The 11,560-nt window shown below is 50.9% G+C and overlaps 1 protein-coding gene across 3 annotated transcripts in view; it reads left to right on the forward strand.

Moving 5' to 3' along the window:
* Positions 1–3,208, forward strand: part of POF1B (POF1B actin binding protein) — an 89,838-nt gene extending 86,630 nt beyond the window's left edge. Inside the window, exons 18-19 of one of the 3 annotated variants that reach the window (XM_075323071.1) lie at positions 1,954–2,062; positions 2,177–3,208. In XM_075323071.1, the coding sequence (XP_075179186.1) occupies positions 1,954–2,062; positions 2,177–2,182 (115 nt within the window). In that variant the 3' untranslated portion in view covers positions 2,183–3,208. The remainder of the gene's footprint in view (positions 1–1,953; positions 2,063–2,176) is intronic. The other 2 variants (XM_075323072.1, XM_075323073.1) reach the window with 2 other exon arrangements.
* The last annotated feature ends 8,352 nt before the right edge of the window (positions 3,209–11,560 follow it).

Below are 11,560 nucleotides of genomic sequence, written 5' to 3' on the forward strand. Positions count from 1 at the left end.
TAAGACGCACCGGAATATAAGACGCACCCCAAACTTAGACATAAAAAAGGTAAAAAAAAGAAAAATGGGGTCCGTCTTATACTCCGGTGTTCTCTTACCGGAGGGGGGCAGCAGTGGTGGTGAAGCGGGGTCACAGGAGGCACAGGTTGTGCTGGCAGGCGCGGCAGGTCAGTGGCAGCGGGGTCCGTGGTTGCAGGTGCCGTGGTTGCAGGCGCGGTGGCGTCCGCGGTGGCAGGATCCGTGGGGTCCGTGGTGGCGGCAGCAGCCGTGGCGTGTGAGCCGTGCAGCAGGCCGGTGCAGTGAGTGTCCGCGGTCCCGGTTCAGTGGTGGCAGCGGCGGCGGCAACTGCTCAGTGGTGGCAGCGGCAGGGACTGCTCAGTGGTGGCAGCGGCAGGGACTGCTCAGTGGTGGCGTGTGTCCGCGGTCCCGGTTCAGTGGTGGCGGCGGCGGCTCAGTGGTGGGAGCGGCGGCAACTGCTCAGTGGTGGCAGCGGCAGGGACTGCTCAGTGGTGGCGTGTGTCCGCGGTCCCGGTTCAGTGGTGGCAGCGGCGGCTCAGTAGTGGGAGCGGCGGCGACGGCTCAGTGGTGGAGTGTGTCCGCGGTCCCGATTCAAGTAATGGCGCCCGGAGCGACGCATGCGCAGATGGAGCTCTCATCCAAGGGCTCCATCTGCGCACGCGCTGACTCCCGGAGCAGCGCGTGCGCAGATGGAGCTCTCATCCAAGAGCTCCACCGGCGCCATCATTTGAAAGTGGGACCGCGGACAACTGGTAAGCTGCACAGCCGCCCGCCCCGCATGCACAGAGTGGCAGCCAGCAGGCTGCCCGCCCACCCCGCGTACAAGCCGCCGGGTACCTGTGCTTGCGTGCGGTGGCAGCCGGGTACCCATGGCTGTGTGCGGGCGGCAGATGGGTGACTGTGTGAGGGCGGCAGCCGAGTACCTGCACGGGCACCCGACTGCCGCTCGCACACAGCACCCGGCTGCCGCCCGCACACAGCCATGGGTACCCGTCTGCCACCGCATGCAAGCACAGGTACCTGGCTGCCGACCCCACACAGCACCCGCTGCCGCCCGTACACAGCCACGGGTACCCGGCTGCCGCTGCATGCAAGTACAGGTACCCGGGCGCTTGCATGCAGCCACAGGCACCCGCCCGATCGCCTCAGACAGGACCCCCCCCCCCCCCGCTACCGCTTTATAAGACGCACCCCCCATTTTCCTCCCAAAATTTGGGGAGGAAAAGTGCGTCTTATAAAGCGAAAAATACGGTAAGTGTTTCACAGACCACACCATTGTGTGGTCCATGGGACATCAGTGATGCCAGAAAAAAAAACGGACATGTCTCCATGCGGAAATCACGCACACGTGTGTACGCAACACGGAGAGACGGTCAGTGAAAATTCACTGATGTGTGCGCAGACCCATTGATTATAATGTGTCTGCGTATGTACGTGATTCTGGTACATATAAAATAAAAAAAAAGCACAAACCAGAATCACTGACGTGTGAACCAGGCCTAACACTGAAATCCAGATAACAGTTCATTAAACTTAACCCCTTCATAACTAGGTGACTATTTTTTACCTTTTGGGTTTATTTTGTCAAATGTTTGTATTTTACACTATAATGGACGGAGAAGCAGGAAAATATCTATTATTTTGGGTATTGCTTCAGGTCAGTGCGCTTACTGTGATGTATAATATATGCATGTGTGGATATAATATGACTGTATCACTGTAATGGTATCCTGCCCCTGAGCTCCTTCCGTACCACCCCCCCCCGTACTGTCTGTATACCTTATGTTGGGAAGGGGTTAAAGCAAAACTGTGCTTCTTGCTGCTCCTCAATAAAATAATCAGTGCTGTAGTGTAAAGCATGGAGGAGCTACAGAAGCAGATGGACCGTGTTATTGTGGGTGTTATCAGTGACCTGTTCTCGCCCTTATGTTCCAGCTACAGTCATCATTACCCCATTCTCCGGCTGCTCTCTGATTATAAGGACACGTCTCCATCGACGGGAACACAGACCATTGTTGTAGAGCGTCGACACACGTCCAGACACGTAAGTGGTGACCGCGGTCCCGGTGATGCCGGTCCGGGTGGGGTTGGTGCTGTTGATTATATGTATTAGTCGCAGTCGTGCACGCTCGGTTCTCATGCGGCTTCTCTCTTTCAGGAATGATTGAGCCGCTGCAGGCCCGGGGCTGCTGACCGCTCTCCTGTGTGTGATCCGAGGGGGCGAGACGTCCAGTCCGTGAGGCTCGGGCCTCGCGCACACGTTCACTGACAGCAAGCATTGTATGGCCGTATTAATATTGGGAAGGTTCCCTGGGCTGGGGCTAAGTCTTGGACTGTATCTCTCTGGCGGTATCAGCCTTGTATGCACTGATCACGAGGAGCATTGTTTACGCTGCTGTTACATTTTTATGCCATTTCCTATAAGATTGGATGTATATAAATTATCAGAATTAGCGCTGGATGATGATTAGCGCAGCGACTGTAACGTTGCAGCCCGTCTGGCATTACCTGCAGAGGTCCCGGACGCTGAGATCCATTGCGCTGTATGTGGGGCCCTGATGAGGCTGGGGGCCGCTGGTCACCACAATGTATTTTCAATGCAGCTCAGGCTTGGAACAACGTGAATCCAGAAATCCATTAGATCCTTCATCCAATTCTTTGTCAAAAATCTTTCAGCCCAGGCTGCGCCTTTCTCACGCCAATAACAAGATGACTAAACATTTTTAATGCCTTTCTGACAATAATTGGATTCAGGATTCCGCGGTCCTGGATACTTTTGCTTTTTCAGTCATTATAGGGCCCCAGCATCCAGCGCCCCGGATCTCAGCGGCCCGGACCGGATTGCTTTGGCATCGGGGTGGACGCGCTCTGGAGAGGGCCGTCCACCACCGCTCCTGACATGGCGGCTCTTATTAATGTTGTGACTCTGACGATTGGGTGGGGCGTCCGTGTGTGCGAGGCACAAGTAGGGGGCTCACTGGATGTTATCGGTGTATCATGTCTTCTTATATCTTACAAAGCCGATGATCTCTCGTGTGGAGACTCAGCGGCTGCTCGTATCTTCTGTATCATGATGGGGGCAGACTTATTACTGCGGTTTACATGAAATGCTAATACCTGGCGGATGGGGTTGTGTATTTTCTAGATATTTTTATTAAACATTCAGAAATAAAAATGCAAAAATGAAAACAAAAAATATAAGACTCTTTGCATTACTGATCTGGTCCCAATACAAGAAAACAGGCGGTAAAGTGTGACACCGCCAACACCTGCTACTGACTGGAGTTTACACTATTCGCATCCAGAGCTGCAAACATTCACCTTGTTTATGATGTCATACTCTTGTCACATACAGAGCTGCATTTAGTATTACATTGGGCGCCTCTTACCATTGATGGGACCTGACCGCACCGGCTCACAGTGCTCTACCGGGGGAAAAAAACAAAGTATCTTCTGGCAAAATGGTGACTGCAGCTCCAGATGCAACTGGAGTATAAGGCGACATGCACACTTAGGCTATGTTCGCACGTTGCGTTTTTTCCCGCGTTTCTGCAGCGTTTTTAGCTGCAGCGTTTTTGTGCCAAAACGCATGCATTTTTGTTTTCCAGCAAAGTCTATGGGAAAAGTTGAAATCCTGTCTGCACTTTGCTTTTTTTTCTGCAGCGTTTAATTTGCATATTTGTGGTCAAAAACCATGCTGAAAAAGAAGCAGCATGTCAGTTGTTTTTGCCATTTCTGCAGCGTTTCCTTAACATTGGAGTCAATGAGAAATGGCAAAAAGCAACCAAAATCACAATTCCTGCGTTTTTCATGCTTTTTACCTGCTTTTCCACTGCGTTTTTGGCTCCAAAAACGCATGCTTTTCTGGACATAATTTAATGGGTTCTAATGTTCCTTTACACACACACAATAACCGAAAATTTGAATGTTAAAAAATTAGAAACTTCACCTATTTTTCTGATAGAATGTGCATAACCACTATTTTTTCATTAAAAATGATAATTTCCCATATCGTTTTATTAAAAGTTAATTTTATACTTTTTCTCTTTTTTCATTCTTTTTGACTAATTCAACTTTATTTCTCAGTGTCTTGATCTCAAAAACGCATCTGCAGAAACGCAGGTGAAAACGCAGGTAAAATGCGGTAAAAACGCATGCGTTTTTAGTGCTAAAAAATGGTCAAAAGCCATTTGGTCAAAAACCAAGGGAAGGAAAACGTGCAGAATAAACTGCAGGTACTCCGACGCAACGTGCGCACATAGCCTTAGTATTTCGATGCAGAAATTTCTGCATTTTTTTCCTGCCAAGAGATAGAGGAAAAATGTGCGTTTTTGGTGCAGATTTTACCTATTCATTAGAATGGCTGAAAAATGCTGCAAGAATTGACATGGGGCAGATTTTAGGCTGCACCAAGTCACTTCAGGATTCTCTTCAGGTTTTAGGACAAATCTGCGCACAAACGCACCATGTGCACACAGCCTGAGACCTTATGAAGCGCCAGGTCAGGAGAGGAAAAGTAAAGGGCTTGTCCTGGGCTATCATCTCTCCTTAGGATAAGTCATGGACAAGCCTTATTAACTGAAGGATTTGGAAGCTGCGCTATAAAGAGATTTGTAACATAGAAGAAGCCGGAGCCTCGATGAACAGGCGTGGAAAGAAAATGCGAGATCCGCTCTTTATTTGATGCTCGTTATGATGAGGAAACACAAATATCTGCACATGAACAATCTTATCTTACAACGTGAACGGCATTTACACCCACACACAGCCACGCCACCGCCTCATCGCAACTTCGTTTTATTTGTATGGAAAAGGAAATTGGAAGGTGGAAGACACAAAACACCCGGTGATAAAAACATAAAATCTTCTAAAAAAAAAACAGCGGATACATCTATACAGATAGAAACTGATGATTTCTGCAAATATATGGCCTTAGTCATAGCATGATATACAACTATCTAAATAGATGGAAACCAGTCACATTTCTACAGAAGGCATCTTATATATATATATATATATATATATATATATATATATATATATATATATATATATATATATATATATATAATAAACATATCAGAAAATCTAAGGAAAGGATATATATAATCTCTATCCATAATATGACAAAGTGCACAGTGCAAGGTTAAATGTCCAAATCATATGCCATATATGAAAAAGATTATGGTATAATAGTCGTATGTGACAAGAGATTGTAAGCGTGTACTAATTTGCACGGAGGATTATACCTTAAGTGGTCTGTGAAAGATCCAAAGTATGCCGCTATTCCCCGACGCACGTTTTAGCAATCCTTTCCTTTAGCACCCCCTGAGGAAAGGATCGCTGAAACGCGCGTGAGGGAATAGCAGCATACTTTGGATCTTTCACAGACCACTTAAAGTATAATCCTCCTTGCAAATTAGTACACGCTTACAATCTCTTGTCACATACGACTATTATACCATAATCTTTTTCATATATGGCATATGATTTGGACATTTAACCTTGCACTGTGCACTTTGTCATATATTATGGATAGATATTTATATTATGGATAGATATTTATTTAAACAAGTGGTCTTTGCACTAAGCACTTTATTTCTTTGTCGCTCCTAATTGGGAGACCCAGACAATTGGGTGTATAGCTACTGCCTCCGGAGGCCACACAAAGTACTACACTTAAAAGTGTAAGGCCCCTCCCCTTCTGGCTATACACCCCCCCGTGGGATCACGGGCTCCTCAGTTTTATGCTTTGTGCGAAGGAGGTCAGACACGCACGCATAGCTCCACTGTTTAGTCAGCAGCAGCTGCTGACTATGTCGGATGGAAGAAAAGAGGGCCCATACAGGGCCCCCAGCATGCTCCCTTCTCACCCCACTTTCTGTCGGCGGTGTTTGTTAAGGTTGAGGTACCCATTGCGGGTACGGAGGCTGGAGCCCACATGCTGATTCCTTCCCCATCCCCATTTGGGCTCTGGGTGAAGTGGGACTTTACCGGTCTCCGGGCACTGAGGCCGTGCTCCATCCACAGCCCCTGGAGGATCTGCTGGATACGGAGCGGAGTTTTCTCAGGGACAGGACCCTGCTCCATCAAGGTACTACGTGTCCCCGTGCTTATCGCACGCACACTGCAGCATTGCTGGGTGTGTTAGTGCGCCGGGGTAAACAGCGCTGCTGCGCTGGTGCCGTTACTCACTACAGCTCTGCTGAGTGAGGTGACTTTGTACGATCGGCCGATCCGGCCGCTGGGGTCAGTGTTTACTGGTCGCGGCTGGGATTTGTGGTGCGCCGGGGACTTCCGCGCTGGCCGTGCATATATGACGGCCGCGCTAGATTACTACAGTCCCCGGCTTTTGCGGCCTAGTTCGTATCGTTCCCGCCCCCGGACCTGCCAGTCAGGAGGAGGGCGGGACGCTGTACAGTCCAGCAGCGTTAAGAGCTGGAGTCTGTCTTACATACTCCAGCCCTCACACTAGGCACAGGGGGACGCAGCTTCCCGCTCTTTTGTTTGGGACGCCCACGGTCCGCCCCTCTTCACAGGACGCTGGCAGCCATTCCTGCCTGCACGCTGAACTGCGGAGGGGAGGCTGGGAGACCCAGACAAGGGATTCTACGATCTCACACCCGCTTTTCAGCGGGCGGTAAGCAGCCCTCAAGGGCTCTCCCCCACTTGTGCCATAGTGTACTTTGTATTTTGTGCTGGCAATACTTTGCACTGTACAGTCGCTGGTGGTTTTCTGCTATATACCCTCCTTAGATTTCTCAAGGAGATAGCATGTCGTCCGCAAAAAGCAAAAGTGCCAAGGCACGGACTTTATATGCTGCTTGTACCGCATGTGGGGCTACTCTACCGGCAGGTTCCACTGACCCCCATTGTGTGCAGTGCTCGGCCCCTGTGGCAATTGCTCAGCCGGGGCCGCTGCTAGAGGTGACCCAGGGAGAACCACCTGTAAATGCTGTCCAGGTGACAGGGACGGAGTTTGCAGCTTTTGCTGACAAATTGTCTATGACTATGTCTAAAATTCTTGAAACATTGCAGTCTAGACCAGTAACTCAGACCATGGGCACTGTTGATCCATTGCCCCCTGGTCCCCCTCAGCTGGACCACTTCCTAGCTCCGGGGGTGTCATATGCACCCCAGGGTGACGGCTCTGACTCGGACGACAGTCCCAGACAACCTAAGCGGGCTCGCTATGAGCGACCCTCAACTTCATCACACTGGTCAGGGTCCCAGCGGGACGACTCTCTGTGTGATGAGGCGGATGTAACTGATCAGGAGTCTGATGCTGGGGCCGCTCTCAATCTAGATACCCCGGATGGTGACGCCATAGTGAATGATCTTATAGCGTCCATCAATAGGATGTTAGACATTTCTCCACCAGCTCCTCTTGCGGAGGAGGCAGCTTCACAGCAGGAGAAATTCCATTTCAGGTATCCCAAGCGTAAATTAAGCACGTTTCTGGACCACTCTGACTTTAGAGACGCAATCCAGAAACACCACGCTTATCCAGATAAGCGTTTTTCCAAACGGCTTAAAGATACACGCTATCCTTTTCCCCCTGACGTGGTCAAGGGCTGGACACAGTGTCCCAAGGTGGACCCTCCAATCTCCAGGCTTGCAGCCAGATCTCTAGTTGCAGTGGAAGATGGGGCGGCACTTAAAGATGCCACTGACAGACAGATGGAGCTCTGGTTAAAATCCATCTATGAAGCTATTGGAGCGTCGTTGGCGCCAGCATTCGCAGCCGTATGGGCACTCCAAGCTATTTCAGCTGGGCTTACACAGGTCGACACGGTCACACGTACATCTGCTCCGCAGGTGGCACCCTTGACCTCTCAAATGTCGGCATTCGCGTCTTACGCGATTAATGCTGTCCTAGACTCTACGAGCCGTACGGCGGTGGCGTCAGCCAACTCTGTGGTTTTACGCAGAGCCCTGTGGTTGAGAGAATGGAAGGCAGATTCTGCTTCCAAGAAGTGCTTAACCAGTTTGCCTTTTTCTCGTGACCGATTGTTTGGTGAGCGTTTGGATGAAATCATTAAACACTCCAAGGGTAAGGATTCATCCTTGCCTCAGCCCAGACAAAACAAACCTCAACAGAGGAGGGGACAGTCTGGTTTTCGGTCCTTTTCGAGGCTCAGGCAGGTCCCAATTCTACTCGTCCAAAAGGACTCAGAAGGATCAGAGGGGCTCAGATTCTTGGCGGACTCAATCACGCCCAAAAAAGCCAGCCGGAAGAACCGTTACCAAGACTGCTTCCTCATGACTCTCAGCCTCCTCTCTCCGCATCCTCGGTCGGTGGCAGGCTCTCCCGCTTTGGCGACATTTGGTTGTCACAGGTCAAAGACCGTTGGGTGAGAGACATTCTGTCTCACGGGTACAGGATAGAGTTCTGCTCTCGTCCTCCAACTCGCTTCTTCAGAACTTCCCCACCGCCCGACCGAGCCGATGCTCTGCTGCAAGCGGTGTCCGCTCTAAAGGCGGAAGGAGTGGTGACTTCTGTTCCTCTTCAGGAACAAGGTCACGGTTTTTACTCCAATTTGTTTGTGGTGCCAAAGAAAGACGGGTCGTTCCGTCCCGTCCTGGATCTAAAGCTGCTCAACAAACACGTAAAAACCAGGAGGTTCCGGATGGAATCTCTCCGCTCCGTTATCGCCTCAATGTCTCAAGGAGATTTCCTAGCATCAATAGACATCAAGGATGCTTATCTCCACGTGCCAATTGCGCCAGAGCATCAGCGTTTTCTACGCTTCGTTATAGGAAGCGAACACCTGCAGTTCGTAGCTCTTCCTTTCGGGCTGGCGACAGCCCCTCGGGTCTTCACCAAGGTCATGGCAGCAGTAGTAGCAGTCCTGCACTCGCAAGGTCACTCCGTGATCCCGTATTTGGACGATCTACTTATCAAGGCACCCTCTCAAGAGGCATGCCAACACAGCCTGAACGTGGCACTGAAGACTCTCCAGAGTTTCGGGTGGATTATCAACTTTTCAAAGTCAAATCTAACCCCGACCCAATCACTAACATATCTTGGCATGGAGTTTCATACTCTCTCAGCGATAGTGAAACTTCCACTGGACAAACAGTGCTCGCTACAGATAGGGGTGCAATCTCTCCTTCAGGGCCAGTCGCACCCCTTGAGGCGCCTCATGCACTTCCTAGGGAAGATGGTAGCAGCAATGGAAGCAGTTCCTTTTGCGCAGTTTCATCTGCGTCCACTACAATGGGACATTCTCCGCCAATGGGACGGGAAGTCGACGTCTCTCGACAGGGAGGTCTCCCTCTCTCAGGCAGCCAAGGAATCTCTCCGGTGGTGGCTTCTTCCCACCTCATTGTCAAAAGGAAAGTCGTTCCTACCCCCATCCTGGGCGGTGGTCACGACAGATGCGAGTCTATCAGGGTGGGGAGCAGTGTTTCTCCACCACAGGGCTCAGGGTACGTGGACTCGGAAAGAGTCCACCCTTCAGATCAATGTTCTGGAGATCAGAGCAGTCTATCTTGCCCTACAAGCCTTCCAACAGTGGCTGAAAGGCAAGCAGATCCGAATTCAGTCGGACAACTCCACAGCGGTGGCATACATCAACCACCAAGGGGGAACACGCAGTCGGCAAGCCTTCCAGGAAGTCCGGCGGATTCTGACGTGGGTGGAAGACACGGCATCCACCATATCCGCCGTTCACATCCCAGGCGTAGAAAACTGGGAAGCAGACTTTCTCAGTCGCCAGGGCATGGACGCAGGGGAATGGTCCCTTCACCCGGACGTGTTTCAGGAGATCTGTCGCCGCTGGGGGATGCCGGACGTCGACCTGATGGCGTCACGGCACAACAACAAGGTCCCGGTTTTCATGGCACGGTCTCACGATCACCGAGCTCTGGCGGCAGACGCCTTAGTTCAAGATTGGTCGCAGTTCCGACTACCGTATGTGTTCCCACCTCTGGCATTGTTGCCCAGAGTGCTCCGCAAACTCAGGTCCGACTGCCGCCGCGCCATTCTCGTCGCTCCAGACTGGCCAAGGAGGTCGTGGTACCCGGATCTGTGGCACCTCACGGTAGGCCATCCGTGGGCACTACCAGACCGTCCAGACTTGCTGTCTCAAGGGCCGTTTTTCCATCTGAATTCTGCGGCCCTGAACCTGACTGTGTGGCCATTGAGTCCTGGATCCTAGCGGCCTCAGGTTTATCTCATGAAGTGGTTGCCACCATGAGACCGGCTAGGAAACCATCCTCCGCCAAGATCTACCACAGGACGTGGAGGATATTCCTATCTTGGTGCTCGGCTCAGGGAGTTTCTCCCTGGCCTTTTGCATTGCCTACTTTTCTTTCCTTCCTGCAGTCTGGGTTGGAAAAAGGTTTGTCGCTTAGCTCCCTTAAGGGTCAAGTCTCCGCGCTATCCGTATTTTTTCAGAAACGCCTGGCGCGACTTCCTCAGGTACGCACGTTCCTGCAAGGGGTTTGTCATATCGTCCCCCCTAACAAGCGGCCATTGGAGCCCTGGGACCTGAACAAGGTTCTAATTGCTCTCCAAAAGCCGCCTTTCGAGCCTATGAAGGAGGTTTCCCTTTCTCGTCTTTCACAGAAAGTGGCCTTTCTAGTGGCGGTCACGTCTCTTCGGAGAGTGTCCGAGCTGGCGGCGTTATCATGCAGATCTCCATTCCTGGTGTTTCACCAAGACAAGGTAGTACTGCGTCCAATTCCAGAGTTTCTTCCCAAGGTGGTATCTTCCTTTCATCTCAATCAAGATATCACTTTACCGTCTTTGTGTCCGCATCCAGTTCACCAATTTGAAAAAGGTTTGCATTTATTGGATCTGGTGAGAGCACTCAGGATCTACATTTCCCGCACGGCGCCTCTGCGCCGCTCGGATGCACTCTTTGTCCTTGTCGCTGGTCAGCGTAAAGGGTCGCAAGCTTCCAAATCCACCCTTGCGCGTTGGATCAAGGAACCAATTCTTCACACCTACCGTTCTGCTGGGCTTCCGATTCCATCAGGACTGAAAGCCCATTCTACCAGAGCCGTGGGTGCGTCCTGGGCATTACGGCACCAGGCTACGGCTCAGCAGGTGTGCCAGGCGGCTACCTGGTCGAGTCTGCACACTTTTACCAAGCATTATCAGGTGCATACTTACGCTTCGGCGGATGCCGGCCTAGGTAGACAAGTCCTTCAGGCGGCGGTGGCTCACCTGTAGGAAAGGGCTGTTTGACGGCCCTATCACGAGGTATTCTTTTACCCACCCAGGGACTGCTTTTGGACGTCCCAATTGTCTGGGTCTCCCAATTAGGAGCGACAAAGAAGAAGGGAATTTTGTTTACTTACCGTAAATTCCTTTTCTTCTAGCTCCAATTGGGAGACCCAGCACCCGCCCTGTTTTTCTTAGGAAATTTGTTTTTTTCGGGTGCACATGTTGTTCATGTTGAACAGTTCAGTTCTCCGAGGTTGTTTCTCGGGTTGAATTTGTATTTAAAACAGTTATTGGCTTTCCTCCTTCTTGCTTTTGCACTAAAACTGAGGAGCCCGTGATCCCACGGGGGGGTGTATAGCCAGAAGG

The sequence above is a fragment of the Anomaloglossus baeobatrachus genome, chromosome 9, assembly GCF_048569485.1.
Source record: "Anomaloglossus baeobatrachus isolate aAnoBae1 chromosome 9, aAnoBae1.hap1, whole genome shotgun sequence".
NCBI classification, from domain to species: domain Eukaryota; kingdom Metazoa; phylum Chordata; class Amphibia; order Anura; family Aromobatidae; genus Anomaloglossus; species Anomaloglossus baeobatrachus.